Source organism: Poecilia formosa, unplaced genomic scaffold (assembly GCF_000485575.1).
Source record: "Poecilia formosa unplaced genomic scaffold, Poecilia_formosa-5.1.2 Scaffold1, whole genome shotgun sequence".
Taxonomy (NCBI): Eukaryota; Metazoa; Chordata; class Actinopteri; order Cyprinodontiformes; family Poeciliidae; genus Poecilia; species Poecilia formosa.
In genome coordinates this window covers 238,801-262,231 of record NW_006799940.1, presented here as the reverse complement: position 1 = coordinate 262,231, position 23,431 = coordinate 238,801, and the positions used below count along the sequence as shown (strand labels likewise).

General features: G+C 36.8%; 3 protein-coding genes and 3 non-coding genes across 10 annotated transcripts; 2 read left to right on the top strand and 4 right to left on the bottom strand.

The window, feature by feature from the left end:
* The first annotated feature begins 645 nt into the window (after nt 1-645).
* Nucleotides 646-718, top strand: trnaa-agc (transfer RNA alanine (anticodon AGC)). Its single transcript has one exon. It is a non-coding gene; the product is annotated as a tRNA-Ala (tRNA).
* Nucleotides 719-1,122: 404 nt separating this feature from the next.
* On the bottom strand, nt 1,123-1,195 carry trnaa-agc (transfer RNA alanine (anticodon AGC)). Its single transcript has one exon. It is a non-coding gene; the product is annotated as a tRNA-Ala (tRNA).
* Nucleotides 1,196-1,548: 353 nt separating this feature from the next.
* On the bottom strand, nt 1,549-1,621 carry trnaa-agc (transfer RNA alanine (anticodon AGC)). Its single transcript has one exon. It is a non-coding gene; the product is annotated as a tRNA-Ala (tRNA).
* A 1,066-nt stretch (nt 1,622-2,687) lies between these two features.
* Nucleotides 2,688-5,254, bottom strand: ccdc25 (coiled-coil domain containing 25). 2 transcript variants are annotated; one of them, XM_007573252.2, is made up of 9 exons: nt 5,069-5,253; nt 4,861-4,908; nt 4,747-4,786; nt 4,123-4,174; nt 3,906-3,981; nt 3,727-3,830; nt 3,440-3,642; nt 3,188-3,233; nt 2,688-3,064 (listed from the first exon to the last, which is right to left on the bottom strand). In XM_007573252.2, the coding sequence occupies exons 1-9, from the start codon at nt 5,091-5,093 to the stop codon at nt 3,035-3,037; spliced, it is 624 nt and encodes a 207-aa protein (XP_007573314.1). In that variant the 5' UTR covers nt 5,094-5,253; the 3' UTR covers nt 2,688-3,034. The 2 variants fall into 2 exon arrangements, with proteins under 2 accessions (XP_007573314.1, XP_016520166.1); XM_016664680.1 differs by lacking the exon at nt 4,861-4,908 and having other exon boundaries at nt 5,069-5,254.
* Nucleotides 5,255-5,786: 532 nt separating this feature from the next.
* esco2 (establishment of sister chromatid cohesion N-acetyltransferase 2) lies at nt 5,787-15,124 on the top strand. Of its 4 annotated transcripts, none has more exons than XM_007573056.2 (15): nt 5,787-5,874; nt 6,494-6,556; nt 7,418-7,542; nt 7,631-7,946; nt 8,345-8,648; nt 9,416-9,525; nt 10,266-10,371; nt 10,466-10,532; nt 10,656-10,698; nt 11,459-11,603; nt 11,760-11,891; nt 13,002-13,091; nt 13,162-13,305; nt 13,820-14,004; nt 14,605-15,124. In XM_007573056.2, exons 2-15 carry the CDS (start codon nt 6,507-6,509, stop codon nt 14,735-14,737), a joined length of 1,950 nt encoding a protein of 649 aa, XP_007573118.1. In that variant the 5' UTR covers nt 5,787-5,874; nt 6,494-6,506; the 3' UTR covers nt 14,738-15,124. The 4 variants fall into 4 exon arrangements, with proteins under 4 accessions (XP_007573118.1, XP_007573202.1, XP_016520007.1 ...); XM_007573140.2 differs by having other exon boundaries at nt 5,820-5,953; nt 8,348-8,648; XM_016664521.1 differs by having other exon boundaries at nt 5,820-5,953; nt 9,416-9,512; nt 10,265-10,371.
* Nucleotides 15,125-15,568: 444 nt separating this feature from the next.
* Nucleotides 15,569-19,455, bottom strand: pbk (PDZ binding kinase). Its single transcript, XM_007572871.2, has 7 exons — nt 19,394-19,455; nt 18,233-18,394; nt 17,757-17,896; nt 17,356-17,525; nt 17,081-17,210; nt 16,735-16,914; nt 15,569-15,931 (listed from the first exon to the last, which is right to left on the bottom strand). Exons 1-7 carry the CDS (start codon nt 19,453-19,455, stop codon nt 15,699-15,701), a joined length of 1,077 nt encoding a protein of 358 aa, XP_007572933.1. The 3' UTR covers nt 15,569-15,698.
* Between the last annotated feature and the right edge of the window lie 3,976 nt (nt 19,456-23,431).

The window sequence follows — 23,431 nt, the reverse complement described above, 5'->3', positions numbered from 1 at the left end:
TGATAATAAAGAAATAACTTTTTCTACATAACCAGAATAGTTCCATGATCTGCTGGTATAAGTTTTAAATCACTAGAATAATATTTGAGGAAAATAAAGAGGGGATGCATAACGTGATAATGTTACAAATATCTTTAAAATTTCCTCTTCGGTCATATTTCAGTCCGTTTTCTCGTCAATATGCGAGAGAACAGAGCGATGCGCGCTCCCGCGAGAGGGGATGCAATTTTGGGCAGGCATGCGTTTCTGGGCATCTTGCATGTTTTAGTTCTCTCCCTGGTTTAACGCACCTGAATCCAATGATGGCTCATTAGAGGCCTAAGAGGAACATTGACATGCTGAAAAGGTTATTACCACCAGGGAGAGAACTAAAAAGTGCAGGATGCCGGTAGGACCGACTTTGGACACCCATGATTTAGATTGTTATTCGTTGTTTTTTTTATTATCTGGAACTGTTAAAAATATGCAACAGCTAGCTGTGTAGTTTTGCTGTTGAACCTAATGTCAATCACATTCCCACATTAACAGGGAGAACAACATAGATCGGTGCTAAATACTCAGTGACTAATTTCTCTGATTTTTCTTTTTTAAACGCACCATGAGTATGACGGAAAAAGTGACGTCAGTGTCATCGCAAGGCATCATGGGGGATTAGCTCAAATGGTAGAGCGCTCGCTTAGCATGCGAGAGGTAGCGGGATCGATGCCCGCATCCTCCAGTTTTTCGGGGGGTTTTTTTGTTTTATTTTTACTATCAACTGCATTTAGATTGCTATTTGTTTTTTGTTTTTATCCGGATCTGTTAAAAAATACTTAACAGCTAGCTGTGTAGTTTTCCAGAAGAACATAGGTCGGTGATAAATACTAAGTGACTAATTTCTTGCACTTTTCATGACTGAAATTTGATCAAAGTATTGGCACTACTCCACACTTGCCAGGAATCCCTTAAAATCAACATAAAATCCGAGGCAGCAAACGCGCCAATGAGAATGACGGGAAAAGTGACTTAGTGTCGCCGCGGTGCACCATGGGGGATTAGCTCAAATGGTAGAGCGCTCGCTTAAACGCATAATTTCCATTGAACATAGGCACGCAAAAAAAAACTTTAATTAGATAAAAAGCTTGGAGGATGCGGGCATCGATCCCGCTACCTCTCGCATGCTAAGCGAGCGCTCTACCATTTGAGCTAATCCCCCCTCATGTACTGTGATGACACCAACGTTTCTTTTCCCGTCATACCTATGGCGTTTTCACTGCCTTGGATTTCGTGGTGATTTGAAGAATACTGGCGAGCGTTTGGTGCTACTTTGATAAATTCTTATTCATAAAAAGTCAGAGAAATTAGTCACTGAGTGATTTAGCACCGAGCTATGTTGTTCTGTATGTTGTTTTCCCTGCTAATGTGGGAATATGATTGACGTTAGGTTCAACAGCAAAACTAAACAGCTAGCTGTTACGTATTTTTTTTACAGTTCCAGATAAAAAAAAACAATGAATAACAATCTAACTGCAGTTGAACGGAAAAGTAAAGACAAAAAAAAGTGAAAACTGGAGGATGCGGGCATCGATCCCGCTACCTCTCGCATGCTAAGCGAGCGCTCTACCATTTGAGCTAATCCCCCACTGCTCCATGATGGAGACACCTCAATGTGAGAACAAATCAGGCCTGAAGTAAGCACCAACTATCCAATCGGTGCGCAAATCACATCCCGAGCTGGTGGCTCTTTGACCAATCACCATCCACGTTCTGGACCTTTAAATTCTGTTGACGACGAAGAGCTAGCAACATTTAATCGGTAACTCTTTGGAATCCTTTGGCGGTCTATGTTTATATATTTTGTTCTTTGCAACAGCTAAGTGTGTGTCAGATTCTAGGTTTATCTAGATGAAGTTACCGTAACATTTTTATTGCGGGTATGAGAATGTTAGTAATTCTATGAATCACCGAAAATGGTGGCTTCATATTTGATTTTGTCTGCCCCCATGCAGTAGATTTTGTATTAGTATTGTAACACAATTACACCAATATGTGTTGTTTATTGTCATCAATAAATGTGTGACATTTTTTAATGGCGAAAACAATGGATTTTTTTGTCCACCTATAATAACGCGTTATTGTGGGCCTGCTGTCCGGTGTGGGCAGCATAATGGAACTAAATCTTTTAATATTCTACATTATTTGATAATGAATACTACTTCTGTGTGGTATTGCTTCAGAGCATCAGTGAATGTTGCTCATGCTCATCTGTGAGTTCTTTGAATGCCAAGTCAAAAAAGTGACATACATCCAGTTTAATGATTCCATTATTAATTAAAACAATTTATGCTAATTTTTAATACTTATTTATGCTTTTTCCCTGTCAGATCATGCATGCACATCCAGTTCTCCGTAAAGCCCCTCAGGGTCGACTCCTGCTGGGGCCAACTGAGGAGGCAAACTGGAGTGAAGGTGCTGTGCAGGGAGGGCCTGGGGTAAAGAGGAGGTTCTGGATAAGCAAGAAATCTGCCATTTGAGCTTATCCCCTTCATTATTACTACATTATGACCCTGTTTCCGGTGTCGGTCCTGAAAATTGAATGGACAGATTATTTTGTTTGGAGAGATAAATTAGTCCATTAGTAAACCTTTTACTTCAGGATTAAATTTTGACTTACAGGATACTCTACAATGAGATGACCAAGCAATAGCTTTTCAATTTATACAATTAATTCTGTTTATTACAATCTGACATGCAGACAAAATTGGCATAAAGACCAAGGAAGCAAGAAGAGCTTCAACAAAATGCTGAGTGACTGAAACAAAAGACACCATCATTTGTGTAGCTGTAAAAATGGAACCTGCTGTCTGGGTTTTCTCCACCCCAGACGACTCCCATCTTCTTTTAAGTCTGAAAACGGCTCCTGAGTCGTGAGAACTGAGTCATTTCTGCTCCGAGTGTCCAAAAGCAGTATGCACTTGTTTATTTTTTTAATTTCGTTCATTCAAAGTCTGTGAAGCGATGGCAGCAGGGGAGCTTCCTGTTGTATTTTCAGGCGTCACATGAAGTCGTCTGAGTCATAGCCATCCTACAGAGAAGTTTAAAAAAAAGCATATTCTGTAGGCATAAAACAATTTTCTAACTGGAATATCTTCTACTTTACAGCAAAAGTTTATTATTGGAAAGAATTTGAGTCATTTTCAATTCTTACCTCGTTAGTTTTCATGTTTTCACTCTTCATCAGTGATGTATAATTCCTGGAAAATAAAAACAAAACTTAATTTATAATGATTAACTGGATTAATCGATTATTGAAATAATCATCAACTAATTAGTTTCATCTTATTTTACGTGTAGTAAAATATTTGCATTAGAAACTAGATTAAAAATGTTCCTTCAAAGTCACGTTTGTGCACCACTCTATTTATAGGTTATAACAACAACAAAAAATACTTTGGCCCACCTGAGCTCTTCCATTTCTTTTTTCTTCTTCTGCTCTTCTTTCTCCCTCCTTTTCTGCTCTTGGAGTTGAGCTTTCTTCTCATTCCTCTCCTCCTGATCCCTCGCTTCCTTCTCTGCCGCCAGATCCGGGAAGCGCTCTTCTTTTGTCTTCTCCAGACGGTTTACAATTTCATTGATCTTCTTCTCCACAGCAACAATCTTCACCTGCGAGAAACAACAAGCTGTTAGTAGCAGGAAGTACAGAAGGACTTTAACTTCATCTGTCAAAGAAATATTGAGACAACTGACCTCTTTCTGTTTGTAAAAGCCGATTTGTCCAACATCCATGTCTCCTGTTTTCTTCAAGTTGGCCCACGCTGTGTAAACCACGTTGATGTTGTTCATCTTACATCCTGAAGGTGATCAGCACAGTCACCCTTCATATCTCAAACACAGACAATGCATTTACTGTAAAACTGCAGGATTACCCTGGATGCTGTTGTTCTTCACCAGTTGTGCGCAGTCTACCAGCACCTCTGGAGGAATATCATCTATGGTTTTACCCTAGAAATGATACAAATCACATCAACCAACCCAAAACAAACAGCTAATCCCAGTTTCAAACTGAAAATATGAGCAGAAACAACATTTTAATGAGGAAAATTGGGTTAAATTGGTTGCAGGTTTCCTCAGGTGACTCTTTACCTTCGGCATTCTTAAATAAACATGAGCTGAAGAGAGTTTGTCAACGTGAAACCTGCATGTGGGGGAAAAAAGAAAAGTTATTGTGAAATGTTTCTATAGAGCATAAAAGATAACATAAAAAAGCTGCAGCTAAAGTGTAGAAACTGAATATAAATCATTTAATAAAACATTTAATCAGAGATTTGACTTTTTTCATTCCATTTGCTTTACATAAAGCTAAAAAAACATATAATTTTATTTCTTGCTTTCTGTTCAAAGACGGGCTGAGGCAACATTATTTAAATCCCTCATTTCCTTTTTTATGGTAATAAAAAATATTTTTCCTGGCAAAAGTCAAATTTAAGTTTTCTTTATTCATTATCTGACCATTTACATTTGTTTTTCACTTGCAGTGACTTTCAAAAATGTAAAAAAAAAAAAAAATTAAAAGTGTTTTATCACATGTATTTTTCTTTAACAATTTTGCAGAAGACCAACTGTCAACATTAATTTTAAAGTAGTGCTTCAGATTCTTAATTGTATTTTACTAGAATGGTATGAGTTACAAAAAAGTAATAATTTCTCTTTGGGATAAACTCATTTTAAGTGACTTAACTGAATAGGAAACAAATATTAAAGACTTACCAGATGTCTTCAGGCCAGCCATATTTAATGAGATCCTCATCTGCAGAAAGAAACGACTCAAGTTAAAGGTAAAAGAACCAATTTAAGTATAAAGCTGTGAGAAATCAAGCTTACTTTCATATTTATCTTTTCCCATGTAGATCGTGAATGGAGGGTCCACCACTACATGAAAAAACAACAAAAAATATGACAGTGAAATAGAAACAACTTGACAAATGCATAAAGTATAAAAACAATGTAAAAAATAATTAATAAATGACTGATGTATGAAGCTAATCGGGCTACAAACTAACAGCGCTGATGATGATGAAGCTGCACTCACCGGCACTTGTGAAGTAAAACACCATTTTCTCCGAATTAAAACACACAGATAATATATTTATATAACAAATTTAGTTGGTATATTAACTACAAATAAAGGGAAAAACTTGTGAGTTCACTGTTCGTTGCTAGTGTCACTTTACTCATGTACGGACTGACCCGGAAGATGTTAGCGGTTGGGGTAAAGTTGCAATGCAAAGACAGGACGCAAGCACGGTTTACTCTTTCAAAATAAAGTTTTTTTTTCTTCAATAAAAACTGAAATCTTGAAATATCCTGGATTTCTCTTTGCATGTTTTAGAAACGTCCAAAAGTTCAGGACGTTTCGTTGTGATCTTAGGTAACTTTTTCCTACTAATGTAACAGTCAACAATAGAAAAAAAATACTCAAAATGAGAGGAATATTCGTAGAAATAGCTATCAGCGACAAGCTAACAACTTATATATATATTTTTACTTATTCACTTAATGTACCTTGGACAACCATTTGCTTCTTTATGTGCTTTATAAATAAATTGGGTTCAGTATTTTTATATTCAATCCGTTGATTTAAATGCCTTTTTTCAGCCCGGATTGCTATTTATTAATTTAATCTGACCAGAATCCTAAAAAAAAATCTTGATACTGCTCAGTATTTGGGGTTTTAATTCTGATTTTAGCTTAAAAATTCTTATTTTGAAGGTCAGTCTCCGTGTTTCTGGTGACGTATGTTTCCGCTTCCGTTGTTGTGCAACTATTTTTAGGCTGGCGCGCGCTCTTCAAAAACACATAGGAGAAGCGCGCGAGGTCGGAGCAGCTGAAGCGCCAGTTCGTAGATTTTCTTATTTTTTTCGCTGCCTTAATTTCGACATTTATCATTTTATGTAGGCTAGAAGAAGCCTGTTCGGTAAGACGAATTAAGCGTTTTATCTTGTGTGAACTGTAATTGTTTGTAGGTTTGATTCTGTCTTTAAAATCGCTTGTTTAATTATCGAAATCAACAACAGTGGAAGGTAGCATGCTTTTAATGCTAAAATATGGTTTCTGTCGCTGAAAATACGAGGACAGACGGTTAGATTTGGCTGTAAAAGAATGACGATCGCAGCAGACTGATTTATTCTTTCATAAGCTAATCATCCCGCCAAACGCACATTTACTTTCATCGTCTGCTGCTAAATCAGCCTCAAGCTAATAATAAGCTAATTTAGCTTAATATACAGGAAGAGGAATTTAAAGCTGCTTTTCTTTATTCGATCCTACTTATAATTCATAAGGGGATGTTTGGTCAACTTGTCTCTGACACTAATATTCCTATTTGTTATTTTATAAAACAAAATATCACTTAAATTGAAATTTGATTTTTGTTTGCAGAGAGGGGGGCACGTTTTCTTTGTTTCAGAAATGTCAGATTATTCTAAAAACCCCAATGTCCTGTTGTTATGTGCAGGTAAACTTTGAACATGATAACCTCAACCAGGAAGCGAAAGCTGTCCTCCATGGACTCTGAAAGGTAAGATGTACACACCTCATGATTATCCTTTAAATTGTTGTCAAAACAGAGTTTATTTGGGTTCTGAAAACCCTTGAAAATTTCAATGAGGTGTTTTCAAGGTTTGGAAAGTGCTTGATTTTTGTGTCAAGTACTTGAAACCTCACAGTTTTGTAACAAAGTGCAATCAAACGTTTAATAGTAGCCTAAGATATTTGCAGTTTAAACCAGATATTTTAAACCACCTAATAAAAAGACAGACATTTTGTCATCTCACTGTCTGAAGTTAAATCAGACTAAACTTTTCTTGTTTCAGGTCAGTTAGAATTTCCAAAATTATTTATGAAGTTAACAAGAACATTTTTTTAAGATTGTTTTTGTGACATTCTTTGTATACTTCGTTTAAGCATTTAATTTGAGTCTTAACACAATTGGCTTCGACTGTTTCTTTGTAACGAATATTTATTACTTGTAATGGGACAAAAACTTATTGATCTGTGAAATAAAGGTTGTCTTATGTTTTATACATTTTTGAAATTGGGGAAAAAAATTTTTTTTTTGTTAAATTAGTGATTTGTTCTCATATTTAGGATTTGTGTGAGAATTTTTAAAAGATAAAATGTTTTTGTTTATTTTGTCCTTGCTGTAGAATACAAATAGACATTATTAATAAGAGTAATAAATAATATAATAATGAACTGAAACTATCTTCTGTAGTTACTTTGCATTGTTTTTTTTTATTCAAGTTTGAAAACCTGCCTTGAAAATACTTGGATTTTGGATGTTTTTAAATGTACCAACTCTGAGAAATGTTATTTCCAGTTTAATGTTAAGTGTTTAGACGATTGTTTCTCCTAATCTGACATTTTATTCAAACATCAGCCACCCGACCAAGAAGGGCACGAAGGACAAAATGTCTCCGGTGAAGAGGAGATCTCTAAGAGAGCGGCAGCTTTCACCAACCGGGTCGCAGCACAGAGGACAGGAGTCGCTACGTAGGCCAGCAGGTACGACACACCTGATGAATTTCTTTTTTGCCCTCAAGGTTTTGCTTGGTGGAAACAACAAATCTTCTTCTTTGACTCATTTCTGTAGGTTCTCCATGCAGATCGCCCCGTAATTCCCCAGCGAAGCCTTCAGTGGTGACGAGTTCCTTCTACGGCAAGCAGAAGAGCGTTTATCTCACCCCGCTTGAGAGGAAGGCAGTGAAGGAATCTCTTCCTTCCCGTCTGTCTGCCTTGGCTTCTCCTCCTCAATCTGCCAAAAAAACAGACAAGAAGATGAAGAAAACTGCAAAAAGAGGCAACAAACCCAGAAAGTCATCCGTGGGATCTAATAAGAGAGCGAAGAAGGAAACCAGAAGTTCTCCATCACCTGTAAAGACGATTCAGCTGACCAGATGCAACACAAGGTTTGTTTCTGATTTTTAAATCAACGAATTGCATGACAAATCAAAACAAGTTGAATAACTTCCATTTGCATGATTTAACTTTTTTCTCTTTTCTCTCTTTCTGCCAAAAACTGGATAATAAAAGTCTTCAGTCTGCTGCTTTGGTCTCAACTTGCCATCTGTTTTTAAAGGAGAATTTTATTGATAGTTTCTTCACAATTTTATTAGTTGTTTCTGTTTCGTTTATTTTGAATATTTAAAATTTCTTCCAGTTCCAGTGTGAAAAGTTTATTAGAATTTAAAGTTTATTGATCTGTGAGAATCTGTTCTTGCACTAAATTATTTGAAAATGGTCTCAAAGCAACTATTTTATTGTTAATCACAATAACATATTAACCTTTAGCTGTTGTTTTATTCAGCAGTGCTGCATCTAATCTGACATCCAGCAGCAGCAGCGTACCTCCGAACAGCAAACCGGCAGAGGCGAAGAAGGCGATCACCATTTCTTTTGGCAGCCTGAAACCGAAGCCGAAGATCTTTGTTGGAGCTGCTTTCTTTGGCACAGGAAAGAAGCCGATGTCCATGTACAAAAGGTCGGCTCCAAGGTCGTCGACCAAGCCCGCTCCAGTCAAAACTAAGAGCTGCACTGAACCGCAGCAGAACAAGGAGACGCCAAAGCAGCAGGACCAAAAGGTCGTCAAACTGCAGCAAGAACCAGAAAAGGTTTGTGCATCACTTCTGACTCTTCACGCCTCACGCCTGCTGTCCTGTTGATTTAAAACAGATTATCATTATTTTATTATTATTGGTGGCTTTACCAGACATCCTGGCTTTTTAAAGCTACAATAAAAGAGTTTAGCGTGTTTTCTATATGTGTTGTGATTAAACCACCAATTAAGGTTATTTAAGACTTTAGTATTAGGGCAGAAAATGATTAATTGATAATTGAAATGTCAATTTAGTCATCAATTGATCGCTAACTGGAATATACAACCTCAAATGAAAATTCACTGAAAGAAAAACATTAATTTCAGTAATTAAGCCAGAATTGTACAAAAAATTTCTATACATTTTTAAGACAAAAATCTTTGCCTGTAAATATGTTCTTAAGTTTGATCTTCACCCAGTTAAAATTTTATTTATTTAAAAAAAAATCTGCACCTTTTGCTACCCAATTATTAATCAGTTAATAAAAAACCCAGCAGATCAGCTTCATGTTGAGCTTTTCACATGTTTAGAAGTATTTTTTTTTAGCTGCAAATTGTCATGTTGTTGCATTTAGGCAATAAAATGGAATCAAACATTTTCTCATTTGCATCTTTTAACTCATTTCTAATATTGTATAAAAAGGCTCAAGTGGTTAAATGAAATCTGCAGAATGTGCCTTTTTTATTATCTGTTAGCTGCAGCCCTGATTGGTTTAACATTACAGAAAATAAAACGATTTAGTGTGAGATATTGGGGGTTTATTTTTGTTTTGTTCTGTACAGCAAATAAATGTGGAGGAGAACCAAGACAGAACCAAGCAGAGGACAAAGTTTGATCCAACAGACTGGCTGGACGTCGCCGATGAGGAGGAAGAAACTCCCCGTCCATCAAGGTAGGGGACCAGAACTCTTTATAAAACTAATATAAATGTTTTTATATTTCAATTCGTATAAAAATGTGTTTTAATCTTGGCAATAGGAGAGTTTTAAACCTGTGAAGTTTCAATATCCTGTGTTTTAAATGCTTCCTCAACAGTATTTAAAAGTGTAAAATTTAGTTTGTGCAGTTTTTCAGATTCACTTTTGGCAAGAAAAAAAAACATTTTAAGGAAGGTGACAATATTTAAATTGTATGATTTATCTTTGACATGAGCTTTCCTAATGTAAAGATAAAATAAAACATTGAGATTTCTTTGTAATTTGTCAGGTTTTTCATTCTCACATTAAACAAAGAAACGCAGCAGTTTAATTTGAGTTTGCAGCTGAATTAATTGCAGTCGCCATTTTTTTTTAAATGTGGAAACTTCAAGTTAATTGAAAACACTTTTACCTGCTGTTTACCAAACAAATCAGCTGTAAAATTCTCAGGTTTCATTCTTATTATCTGTTTTATGTGCCAAATTACCTCCGTCTATGAAACATCTACATCTTATAGTGTGAAATATTAAACTACAGATTGGCTGACATCTTGGTGACAAAGGAGAAAGTTCTGGTTCTGATCAGATTTGAGCCAGGATTTTGATATTTTACTAAAAATGAAGAGCTTTGAAATAAAAACATGGCTTTTCTGTATGTGTTCAGATCTTAAAAAGTGCCGTATAAAACTAGTCGGACGTAAATTTTTCTCCCTCAGTTCCCCCGAATTGTTGGTGGAAACACATGGGATTACAAAGCAGCTGAAGATTATTCTTTCCAGAACTCCAAGTCCAAAACCTGCAACATCGTCCAGCAGCAGTCTGGTAGGCATCACAAGTCCTCTGGATTATTGTGGATTAAAATGGCTTTAGATTTTGTAAGTATTTTAACTTTAAATTTTACTTTTTTCTTTTCCAGGATGAGTTGATGGCAGACGGAGGCTCAGAGCCGACATTTGACCAAGGCAACATAAACCCCTCCAAAGGTTTGTTCCTGCATGTATAAACAGTTTATTAATCCATCTGTCAGTCAGAGCAACTCATTCTATATTTATACATGGTTCTTCGTCTATATTCCACCATTGTACATCTTTTCCTCCTTTCCACAGCTTCTGGAGCCGTGTACCCCATATTTGATTCTTTGTCAAAAAGGTGCGACATTTTAAATACAAGTATTGTTTGATGTAACATGAAATTAATCCAAATATTTTGGGTTTTTCTGTTTAACCAGTTGACTGTCTTAAAAGCAGATCAATTCAGATCTCTTGTTAGCCGCAACTGTTTAACATGCTAATCTAAATGCTCAGTCAAGTCTTGATGAAACAAGGAAAATGATCAGGAGCTGGGCGGCCATTTTGAGTTTGATAAATTAGTTGCAACATAAAAAATGTTTTAATATCTAGTAGAGAAACTGAATCACCCAGAGATGTAAAACCCTTGAGCTGAAACTAGTTTTTGACTAATGATCAGAATAACTTCATATCAACTGTCATGGCGATTAATCTGTAATTGCAAAGATTAATCGACAATTTTGTGAATTCGGCAGATTTTTTCAAGCTTTCTTGTAAATACTAGAAATGCATTAAAGATGCAGATAAACAACTTGCTTCTTTTTTAATGGGAAAATAAACATTTTATTTCTGAAAATGCAGTAACAGCATTCCTTTACCACATATTTGATCATTTGTAGCAAAGGATGCATCTGCAGCTAAAATAATTCTGGTTTGTGAAAAGCACAGCTCCTGCTTGGTTCAACTTATTGATTATTCTTTGGATCAGTTGATCAATAATTTAAGATTTTTAAATCTTAAATTCAAAATGTAAATATTTTTTGTACAATTAATAGTTCCAGCCCTAAAAAGCACCTAAAACTCACCCAGACTCGTTTATATTGTTGATTTCTTGGTTTCAGGCTGAGTGCAGCTCTGCGTTCTCCGGTGTCCTGCAGCACGCCGTCCGCCTCCTCAGCAGCTTCACTGCAGCCGCCGGCAGCCGCAGCCAAAGAGCGACAAACTCGCAGGAAGAAGGAGAAGCTGGACAGCGACCAGCTCATCATCGTACGTTTAACTTCTGTTTTTGTGTCTGAACATCGATTTGGTTCATAATTCACACATAAACCTTTATGCCTTCAGCATGTTTGACACCCATTTTATCAGATCTGAAGGTCGTTTACTCGTATAAACCTGACGGTTTTTATGAATCGTTTTCGTCAGGATGCTGGACAGAAGCAGTTTGGAGCAACGACCTGCAGCTCCTGTGGGATGGTTTACAGCGCGGACAACCCAGAGGACAACTTCCAGCACACCCAGTTCCACCAGCGGTTCCTGGACTCCATCAAATACGTGGTGAGATTCCCTTCATGTCGTCTTTCTTTACTGAAGCAGCTGAGATACAAAAGGTTAGAAAAAGAGTTTAAAATGAGGGTGGGCGACGTGAGATTAGCTCTGTTATCACAATAGTACTGCAAAATATCGTGATTACGTTCTACTTATTACTTCAGGATTCATTCATAAACACAAATACTGCTCCTGATTGTTAGCATTTTAATTTGGCTTCTTCAGGACGGCACATGAAAGACTGCAATGCAATTAAATGTGTTTTTAATTTAATGCCTAAAAAGACATAACACAATTATTTTAATGTACACTTGATCATTTATAGCAAAGGACTCATCTGCAGCTAAAAATGTACTTCTAACTGTAATGGAACATTTTTAAAATGTGCCTCTTGTGCTGTAGATTGTCTGCATGATCGTTTCATGACTTTGGTCAAGCTGCTCTCCTGTAGACTTCCACAGTGTCGTATAGCAGCAGGGCACGTCTGTGACCATCTAGGTGTTACTTCTCCAACCTGAACTGAGACTGCATTTTATGCATTAAGTAACAACCCCCTTTGCTTAACAATAGACAAATGGCAGGACCATCTGTGTCGGGCTGCACAGAATCCCGGGCGCATAACGATCCCGGGGCGCATAACGATCCCGGGGCGCATAACGATCAAGGATTCACACCTATAGTCCAGTCAAGCCTCTCTTCTCCCTGTTGGGAAACACCCAGAGACGTAGACTCCCTGCTGCTGTGTGATCTGCTGACCAGATCCACTGTTAGTCAGAGCAGACTGACAGACTCCGTGACTCTATTTCTGTTCTCACCTTGCAAGGTTTTAATACATTTCTTATTTTCTTCTCATTCAAACTCTCGTTAAAGTAATTTTTTCCATGACATAATAACATCAACATGTGAGCCAAGAGAAGCAAAAACTATTTTCACCCGTAATGCAGAATTTGTATAACTTCTTTGTAGTTTTAGTCTAATTACCACTGGATGTTTTCAAATGGCATGTTTATGATTTATTTTTTTATTTTGGTCAACGATTATTTGATTAAATTGACATTTTTTTCAAAGATTGATTAATTGTTTCAGCTCTACATTAAGTTTATTTAATCTGATTCTCAGGGGTGGAAGAAGGAGCGAGTGGTGGCCGAGTTCTGGGATGGTAAAATCATCCTGGTTTTACCCGACGATCCAAAATATGCAGTGAAAAAGGTGCAGAACCGTCTGAGCGGAGAAGTCTGGCTTAGGTTTAAATGCTTGTTTAAAACTGACTTTGTTTCAGGCTGAAGAAGTGCGTCGCATAGCGGACAACGAGTTGGGTTTCCAGCAAGTGACTCTAAGCCGACCAACTCAGGCCAAAACCTTCCTGTTCATCAACACAGACAGGCTGGTGGTGGGATGCCTGGTGGCTGAACCCATCAGACAGGTATCTCCGTGTTTGTTATGCACTGACTGCATTTATCAGAAGTAAAAAGAATCTAAAGGGTTGGAAAAGTTGATTTCTTTTTTTGACTTTTTTTCTAGAAATTTCTGAGGATAATCTCACAATTTGGGTTTTTTCTTGCAATCTTTTGAGTTTTTCAACTCAAATTTCCACTTTTTTATTCTAGAAAATTTCTAAACTCCAAATTTGAGTGATTTTTGTTGCAAATTTACCTTTTCTTTTAAAATCTATGCCATCGTATATCACCCAGCCCTAACAAAACAAAAAAAAACATTATTTCAAAGTAGCTTGCATTGCAACCACATACAAAAAATATTCATTGCACTGTCGGAGTTACTTTGTGAAAATGCTTTACAATTTTATTTTTCTTATTACCATTTGCATTTTAAAACTCAAAAGTGATTGACGCTTTAAAAAGTTGCAGCACAGTCACTCCAGGTGATTTTTATTGAACTTTTTCCGGTTGTTTTATGCCATTTCTCCTGTTTCCTCTCAGGCCTACAGGGTTCTGGAACAGCCAGACCAGAACAAGGACATGACGAAGGATGACTTCATGGATCGGCACCGGGCCTGGTGCTGCTCCACCGTCCCAGAACAAGCTCTGTGTGGCATCAGCCGGATCTGGGTCTTCAGCCTGGCCAGGCGGCAGGCCATCGCCACCCGAATGCTGGACACAGTGAGGTGAGACGCCCCTTTATTCGCCACTTTTCCCACAGTAAAATTCAAGCCCTTTCCTAGCATTTTTAAGGTAATTTAAAAACTTTTTCAGCACCTCTTTGGAGTTAAAATAATACGGTTTCAATCCACTATTGTATAACTTATTACTGTTATTATAATAATGTCTTATGATAGTATTCTACATCAGGGGAAGGTTCATTAAAATCTGACATGTTTTTAAATGTCTCACATCATATGGTTGATCTGAAAATAAAACACTAATTTAACAAACAAATCCCCTAATTTCTATTTATTTCTAGGCCTGATGCAATAAATCAATTAATCTCATGATGAATTAAAACAAGTTGCATTACTTTCACATGATTTATCGTTTTTCTCCTTTCTCTTTGGATGGCAGTCTTCAGTTCCCTTTTTTTTTGTCTCCTTCAAAATTGTCCTTTTCGAAAGACAATTTTGTTCGAGACTTGACAATTCATTTATGTTGGATATTTAAAATGTCTTCCAGTTCCAGAGTTAAGTTATTATTAGAATTGAAAGTTTGGTGAAAGCTTTTGCATTATTATGCTGTTACTGTTGAACAAAACAATTATTATTATTTTCTAGGAGCACATTCATGTACGGGAGTTACCTGACCAAGGAGGAAATCGCCTTTTCTGATCCGACGCCTGACGGGAAGCTGTTTGCCACTAAATACTGCAACACGCCGACCTTCCTCATTTACAACTTCATCGCATGAAGAGTCTGGAGTTTTTCACGTTTTTAAAAGATTCTGCTGAATGTTTTTATATGCAAAGCTGTTCTATGTTTAAGGCTTTAGCTTTGTGAAGGTAATCAGGTAGAGAACTGTTTTGAAAGTTCAGATTATCTGTATTTATATTCCAGCCTGCGTTACTGAATGTTTCAGTTGTTCCTTCATTCAGCTTTCAGGCGTTCTTAGTGAGTTCTGCTTACTGACATTGGAGTTTATGAAAAATGTTCAGCATAAGATTTCTCTTTTTGGTACCAGTTGAAAGTATTCTGTTCACTTTGAAGACGAGATGTTTCAGAAATATCGATGCCGTCGCTGTACAAGGACATTTCTGCTTTGTACATTTAATAAAGTATTTCCTTTTAAAATGCAAAACCAGTTCTTGCTGTTTTCCATGGGTTTGGCCCAAAATGACCTTTTTTAAAAAGTGTATAAATTCAGTTAAAATTAGGGATTCATGTTATTGAGATTGCTAAAGTGATCTTATTGCTCAATTAATTCATAAGCATATCTGTCTGAATACATTGGTGCAGCTCTGCTATTAGCGCTATAAAGATGAAACTTAAGGAGTTTGTCGAACCGTATAAAATGTATCTCGCATCCCACTCCGGACTCGTTTAGACGTTTCTCTACCTCGTTCTACATTATAACCCGCCGCCATCTTCGTTTCTGTATCAACGGCTCAATTTAAAGAGCAGCGTCGCCCTCTGCTGGATGGAGGCCAAACTACAGCATTTAGTGGCGGTCTAAACGGCCATTTCTAATCCATTAAAACTAATTTTACTCAAACCATTAACTGACAATCGGGAAACTGAAAAAGAGGAGCATTTTTACAAAGTTTAATGTAAGTTAAAGATTGAAGTACAAGGCGACAATATAGAAATCAGCTGGAAAACATACATATAAAGATCAAAATATTACTTTGGGGTTGGAAGGAGGATGGTCACCATCAGTCAATAACGATGACTTCACATGGTGCTCGGTCCAGGGCAGCATTTTCCTCCAAGACCTGGACGATCTGCGCTGCTGAAGGTCTCTTCTTGGGGTTTTCCTCAGTGCAAAGACAGAAGAGCTCCACCATCCTGCGGTACGAGCCGCCCAGCGATGCAGCGTCCAGCGGCGGCCGCGTCCCCAAACGCTCATAGTAGGCGTCCTCATCAAAGCTCATCTCCATCGAATCATCTGGAATACACAAAATATTTAATAAGACTCATATCCATCCAACTTAGGTCTTTGTTTTCTTACCCAGAAGCAAAAATCTGAGGCAGATATACAGAGATCCACTCAGTAAACTAGAATATTATTGAAAAGTTCATTTATTTTGGTAACTCCATCACCAAGTGAGACATCCATACATCATCTTCTGCTTATCTGAGGTCGGATCGCGGCGTCAGCAGCTTCAGCAGCTTCAGAAGGGAGGCCCAGACTTCCCTTTTCCCAGCCACTTCTTCCAGGGGAACCCCAAGGCGTTCCCAGGCCAGCCGAGAGACATCGTCTCTCCAGCGTGTTCTGGGTCTTCCCTGAGGCCTCCTCACGGTGGGACATGAACTCCTCACCAGGGAGGCGTCCAGGAGGCATCCTGACCAGATGCCGAGCCTCAACTGGCTCCTCTCGACGTGGAGGAGCAGCGGCTCTACTCTGAGTCCCTCCCGGATGACCAAGCTGCTCACCCCGTCTCTAAGGGAGAGCTCTCCCTTAGAGATAGGGTGCAGCACCTGTTCCACTGCAGACGCTGCACCAATCCGCCTGTCGATCTCCCTTCTTCCCTCATTCGTGAACAAGATCACCAGATACTTAAACTCCTCCACTTGGTGCAGGACTTTAATCGGTGTGCACAGGTATAACTGAAAAATCCTACAAATATCTGTTTTGTTAGAAATTTTTGGCACTTTTCCCCCATATTGATTAAGTGATGAACTTGAGCCAGTTTGATGATAATTAGTATAAAAAAAGCAACATATCCTCAGGTAGACAAATCATCTTACCCTCGTTTTCCTCGTCGTTGTCCAGCATCTGCAGGTGCGGCATGGACAGAGTCATCATCTCCCACAGAGTCAGACCGAAGGCGAAGATGTCGGCCTTATCCGTGATTTCTCCTCCCTTCTCCAGAACTTCCTTTGGGTTCCACGGCTCTGTGCCGACGTACTCCGCTTCTGGGTCGGACACTGAAGACAAAAAAAGCTCTTAAATACTTCATTTTAAATACACCGATGTCTCTAAAGAAAAACTAAGAAAATTGGCTACAATGGATGTCTGGTATGGACAAATACAGGTTTTACTTAAGTAAAAAAAACAAACTAAAGAAATCTTTTAACTGAAGACGAGGTTTACCTCTCATGTTCTCATCGAGGTGCAGAGAAACACCAACGTCGCAGATTTTGATCGTTTCAAAATCCCCTTTGATAACAATGTTACATGACTTCATGTCGCCATGCAGAAGCTTCTTCTCATTGTGAAGGTACTGCAGAGACGTTGTTAAATCATTTCATTTACTATATATAGATACGTTATTGGTGGCATTCACTGGGTTTACTCAAATTTAAGACATTTTAAGACAATTATGAATGAAATTTAACAGTTTTGTCGACTGTTTCTGACTCGTTTACCTTCAGGCCTCGTGCCACATGCAGAGCCACCTTCTCTATGCAGGCAGCAGGAAACGCTGTCAGTCCGTCCTCCCTCCGCTTCTCGATGAGGTCGTTGAGGGACTGCTCGCCTCCGTACTCCATAGCCAGACACTTTGAGCCGTCTTTTGCCGTGGCGAAGGCGCGGAAACCTTGAGAATGACACAAAAAGAAGAACTTCCTCTAGGAATGATTTTACACTGAGACAGAGAACGGAAACAAAAACAAAACCTCCAATGTTTCACCTCAAAGGCCTTTTTACACAATAAACACAACCTGAAGTACCTCCTAGGTGTGTTTTATTGATATTTATTCATTCATTTTTGCAGATTTTGCTTTATTCCACATTACATTAGCTTGTATGTATTTGTTCTTAGTCTTACCAACAATGTTTGGATGGTTGATTCCCTTCAGGAGCTCAGCTTCCTCATTCAGACGCATCTGGTAAACCTCAACCTGTTTGGATGCACATTTGCTGTTGATCTTCTTCACAGCCCAGGGAGAGGAGTTTAACTTCCCCACTCTGGATTTAAAATAAAAAAATTAAAAACACTTTTACTGTTTTTTTTTGTCATTGTAACACAATCTCAACCAAAAATATGAATAAACTGTTAAAACTGTAATTTTCAAATATCTTCTAAGCATTTAAGGCAATAAACAACTAATTGATGATTTCTCAAGTTTCTGTAATATTAGATGGCTTTGCAAGAAATTAATTGTATGCAATAAAATAAACAATTATATGGGAAAATGTTGATTTTTTTCAGCTAGTCCTTTTGTTGACAGTGGCTGACTTGTAGGAAGTTTTTACTTGTTTTGTAATGTAAGATGTAAGTCAGTTTCCAGGATCTTTTCTAACCTATCCATGAGGTAAACACTGACTCCAGTCCCACAGCCCAGCTTCTTCATGAAAGGTGAAGCAGGGATGGTGATCGGGGTCCCATTTCCGCTGCTCCCAGAGCTCCTCACCCGGCCTCGAATCGGGGTTTTAAACGCTCTGTCCTCATTTAGAGAAGCCATTCTGCTCAAGAAAACACATTAAAAATATTAGAAACAAACATAATTCTTATTTTTGGCATTCTGACCCGATTAAGCAGTGTGATAGGCGGCCAATTCACAGTCCCGGATGAATTCAGATTAACTTAATTTTTAAATCTGTACAGCCATATTAGAGTGTTATTGAATCTGGACTGAAATAATTCATTAAATATGGATTATTTCTAAGATTAATATGTGATTTCTTTATATGCTGTTCGTAAATTTCCAACAACAGCTGTTTTACTGATTTATCTTCACTGATCATTTTAAAATCATATTCCAAAAAGGATCTAAACGTAGAATAAATCAAAGCAAAAATACAGCTTTCTTTAGAAGCTGTGATTTTTGTTTTCTAGACGACAAAATACGCATTAAAAAGTCCAGAAAGAAAGACTTTTTCACACGCAGACGTAACTTTCCTTTTATTTATCCAGATATGTAATCTTATAGTTTTGTAGTTTTTAAACGTCTCAGGAAGGCTGCATTTCTGATTTAAAATCTCAAATTAGTACAATGAGACAGGAAAAGAAATATTACATGTGTAAAATCACAGCCGAATAAAAGTATAAAGTATTTTATGGTGTACGGATAGTCTAAATAGCTGTATTTACAAATTTTAGCGTACGAAACAAAAAAAAAATGCCGAAATTTGAATGGAAGTTGGCACATTCAAGGAAAAAGCGTAAAATACTTTCACGAAGTGTTAAAATTATTCTTGAACAACGTGAAAATATACCTTTATAAAAAAGTTACAAGCGCAACAAACACTAGAAACTATTTTTTCATATAACAATATAGCATAATTAAGTAAACGTTTAGACTAAGCGAAGGAAAAACAGCCTTAAAATGCTGATAGTTCTCGGCGTTTCATCAGTTTATCGCTTAAATATATTATTGAAGTTAATGCAAAAGCAGTATAACTAACCAATCCTTTATTTTGAGATTTAAAACTTAGGTTTTGTTTCAGTAAATTTAAAGTTACCTCAGTTTCTTTCTCCTGGCAAAAGCAAAACAACCGGTGTCCAACCCAACCGCGCTGCACATTCAAACCAACGGCTGTTGTCTGTATGGTCGCCGAGGAGGGACAAAATAATCAACATTTCTGAAACGCTTCCCAGGAGCAGTTTGTTTGTCAGTGTTTTTAAATTTTATTTATTTTAGAAGCACAGTGAATGTCAGTTGCTTATTGTAAACATACTTACTGAAGAAAAAGGATTAAAGAAACGACAGGAAAATAATTGTAATTCAAGCATACCCCAGCAGAGGGCAGTCATGATTTTTTTTTAACTTTGCTTTGGACTTAGATGTTTGACAGGTGTATCTGACAGTTTGAAAAGACTCAAATATTTTAACCAGCTTACTGACATCTCAATAGATGAAGCAGTGACCGCTATTTCAGGGCCCACAGGCAAATAAAACCCTGACAGATTTCTAACCTATTATTTTATCCAAAATTATTGAGACACAAGAGGCTAGATTTCTTTTTCTCAAATATTCTTCATACGTTTAAAGCAAATTAAACTTAAAATCATTAGAAAACATACTGCGTCATGATCCTCCAAATACTTCCTGTCCTCTTCTTCTTTGTGGTGTGCGCCAGGAGTAACATCCGGTTGTTGATCAAAAAAGTTTTTCCATTGCAGTTTTGTGAAAAAAATCGATTTATTTGGTTCATTAACACGGCAAAAAAAAAAAAAAAAAAAGTTGTTCTTTTTAAATTGTCTTGTTTCCATCAAGCAAATAAATTTTTAGAAATGTCAGACTGTGCAATTATATGGGCAATGGAAATGCATCAAATTTTACTGCAGTTTTTTGTCATCAGTCACTGATTTTTGATTAAATGCTTCTTCAAAAATCTGGTTGCATCCATTGTTAGCTTGCTCTTTCTACCACCTCCGAGTAGTATTTAGATAAAATTCTGATAAAATTACTTGTTTTAACTGATTTGAACACTTTTAAAGAACTATTTGCACTGTTCTTTAAAAGTGTTCAAATCAGAATTTTGGAAATAAAAAAACTTGCTCCTTCGCCCTTATGTACCTGCTTTACATCCAGCATCATTGGTAGTAGCAAAGTGGGTTCTGGTCTCGACTCACACAACTCTGTTTTTATTTAATGTCTCTCCACACTGCAGAAAACTGCAGCTCAATCTGCTCATTGTGTGAAAGTAGAACCATGTTACTATGAGGAAGAGGAGCAGGAATGTGGCCTGATGACAAATGGACATGGAAGGGAAAGACTGGGACTTTTTCTCCCAGTTCCTTTTCCCCTCGAAGCGAAATGAGATCATGTTTGTTAGCTCTGAAGCCACATGCTGCGGAGAGTATCATAAGGCATTTTATGTTCAGACACCAGAGAAATGGTGATCATTTTACATTAAACAAAGGTGACATCTGGAAACACTTTTATCCATAACTTTATTGTTAGGAAGTAGAAATACATTAATTATACAGGATTCGTGTCTTAAATATACTTTTTATTGTAGTTTGTTATTCTCTAACACATACAGCTGAAGTCCCTTTCTTATGAAAACATGTTCAAATTTAACCCATCTTCATCATTTTTGGATGCTTAGTCAGGTGATTACACCATCTTATTATTTCCATTTATATTTTTAAAAAAGACACGATGAATAAAATCTGAAGTAGACTCACAGTTTTCCAATCTTATTAATGAGATTTTCAAATGTTTCTTTGAATTTTGGGTCCTTTTCCCTTCAGGTCCAGTCAAGTAACTGTTTGTTTTATGGTAATATAAAGTTTCTTCCTCTTACAGCGATGGGTAAGATAGTTCTTTAGGCCTGACTGCAGCTTTGTTGCACGTGCAGCACAAATGCTTTCATGCTCAAACTGTAACACTTTGATGTTTAAAATAAAGAAAACTTCACATAGGACAACTGAAACCATCTCACCAAAGGTCAAGCCTACTAAACACTCTATGCACATAACAATCAGTTGATTTTTCAGCCGTTTCTTTCTGGATCTGCTTGACATGTGGAAACGTTCATGCATGTGATTTTTGGTCAACGAACACTTCCACATGTTTGAGCTCATGATCCAACAAACGGCTTCAACCCTTAAACACATAAACGTCCAGCTCTTCTTCCAGTTCTGACAGCTTTAAGAGCCTGTTTTAAAATTGTTAGAGAAGATAACAGAAATACTTGTTTGAGCAAAATCTCATTGTTCATGTTCCAGCACAAGATGATGTGACACAAGAGACATTTTTATTACTTTTAATAAACTTTTCTACAAACCTTAAAGAAAACACATTTTACTCAAATACTATTTACAAACATACTAAAATTACACATTTAAGTGTTGAAATTTTACTTTATCTTTAAATTTTGCTCAGATTGTATTGATAAAGCAGACTTTTATCAGAGAATGCTGTGAAATTGTTGTTTTTACTCCAAACACACAAAAACAACCAAAATAACTATAAATTAATTTTAGTCTTCCAACCACGATAACAGGATTATTCAAAACCGGTTTCATAAAACCCAAGACATATTTTCACTACTTAGTGTTGTTCTATAAAGTCACCAAAAAAATGTACATTAGTAACATACCTTAAATGTGAACTTAAGTTGTGTCGCTGCTTTTGCAAAGCATTGAATTTTCAAATTCACCAATATGATCTCGTTTTCAGCTCTGAGCTGAATAAAATTATTTTGTTTTTGACATTATCATAACAAAATCTGCAACTGATCTTTAAAAAAAAAATCAGTTGCAAGGTAATTTTTCTAATCAGTGTTGAAATCCATCCCTTTTCACTTTACATCCTTACTTTGTGTTATTGTGGTAAATAAATGAATATCAGTTCCCATTTGTTTCATTAGAAAGTAATGATTGAAATGTTTATTAAAGCACAAATTAACACTATTTGTGCTGCTGGCTTCATAAAAGATTTATTTCTATCACCTGTGCAGGATAAATGACTAATTAGATTAGCATCGATGAAAGATGTAATATTGATGAAAATGTATTTTAAAAAATGTGCAAATCTAAACAGAACTGCTAGAAGCTTTAAAGGCAACATTGCTAATTTGATGATCTCTTCTTTTAAATTTATGTTTACATCTCAAATACTTTTAATGATGCAAGAAGACAGTTTAGTGTTTTTTCTTTCTTTCAAGGATTAGAAACAGTTTAGAAATTCTGTCATGTCAGCTGCTGCATTTCAGATCCAGTTTTATTGCTTCCGCTGCTGAGGAGACACGTTCCTCCTCGCCTCCTTCTGGCTAACATCTAAGAACTAACTAAAGCAATCTGCTGTCTAGCTGATATTATTGCTCCATATTATAAAGTATATAATCCATTTTGTCCTTTAGTCAGCTGCTTTGGAACAAAAATGTTCAGAAATGTGCAAACAAATGTTAGATTTCGTATTTAAATAGCACTGAAGCTAAAGCTAATGTCTATGGTCTTCCTCGCTATTTCGCTTATCGGTTCAGCCAATCAGCGACAAAGAAAATGAAAGGCACTCTCTGATTGGCTGCTTTGCCAACGCCACCCAATAGCGTGTTGAGTAGCCTTATACGTGGGTTTTTCAGCCTCCCAAGCTGCATTTTATTTTGAATATATTTTGTATGCTCAACGAAAAGAAGAATCCACGAATACTAAACGCAAATAGGCCGAGGTCCACTGTATATCGGTTCATTTGTTAAAGCTCTAGGCTTTTTCTTAGAAAAAGGTGATCAAATTATTTAAATTTGGCACTCATATAAAAATGTTGATTGTAAATGTAAAGTAAGTAATTCAATAAGTATAAATATATAACACAAACTAATAACATTTGCTTAAAACACAAAACTGTTAAAAATACATATTGATTGACAGGTATGATGTCATCTGTTACATCTATTTAGTGTTATTTTGATTTTGCGGCATAAACAAGAACAAATGTGGAATATCTGGAGCCACTTGGATTGCTAGGTTTTTTTTAAGCACTTCGGCTGTTTTTAGAAGCAGGTGAGAGCCAAATGGAAGAACAAAACAAAATAGGTCATTTCTAAAAG

Coding starts and splice junctions, on each gene's coding strand:
- pbk (XM_007572871.2), bottom strand. CDS start 19,455: ATGTGCAGCGCGGTTGGGTTGGACACCGGTTGTTTTGCTTTTGCCAGG. Junction 18,395..19,393: donor GCCAGGAGAAAGAAACTGAG/GTAACTTTAAAT, acceptor TTTCTTGAGCAG/AATGGCTTCTCTAAATGAGG. Junction 17,897..18,232: donor AGTGTTTACCTCATGGATAG/GTTAGAAAAGAT, acceptor TTTTAAATCCAG/AGTGGGGAAGTTAAACTCCT.
- esco2 (XM_007573056.2), top strand. CDS start 6,507: ATGATAACCTCAACCAGGAAGCGAAAGCTGTCCTCCATGGACTCTGAA. Junction 9,526..10,265: donor GAAACTCCCCGTCCATCAAG/GTAGGGGACCAG, acceptor TTTCTCCCTCAG/TTCCCCCGAATTGTTGGTGG. Junction 11,892..13,001: donor TGGACTCCATCAAATACGTG/GTGAGATTCCCT, acceptor TCTGATTCTCAG/GGGTGGAAGAAGGAGCGAGT.
- ccdc25 (XM_007573252.2), bottom strand. CDS start 5,093: ATGGTGTTTTACTTCACAAGTGCCG. Junction 4,175..4,746: donor GGCTGGCCTGAAGACATCTG/GTAAGTCTTTAA, acceptor CCCCACATGCAG/GTTTCACGTTGACAAACTCT. Junction 3,982..4,122: donor TTTATTTAAGAATGCCGAAG/GTAAAGAGTCAC, acceptor TATCATTTCTAG/GGTAAAACCATAGATGATAT.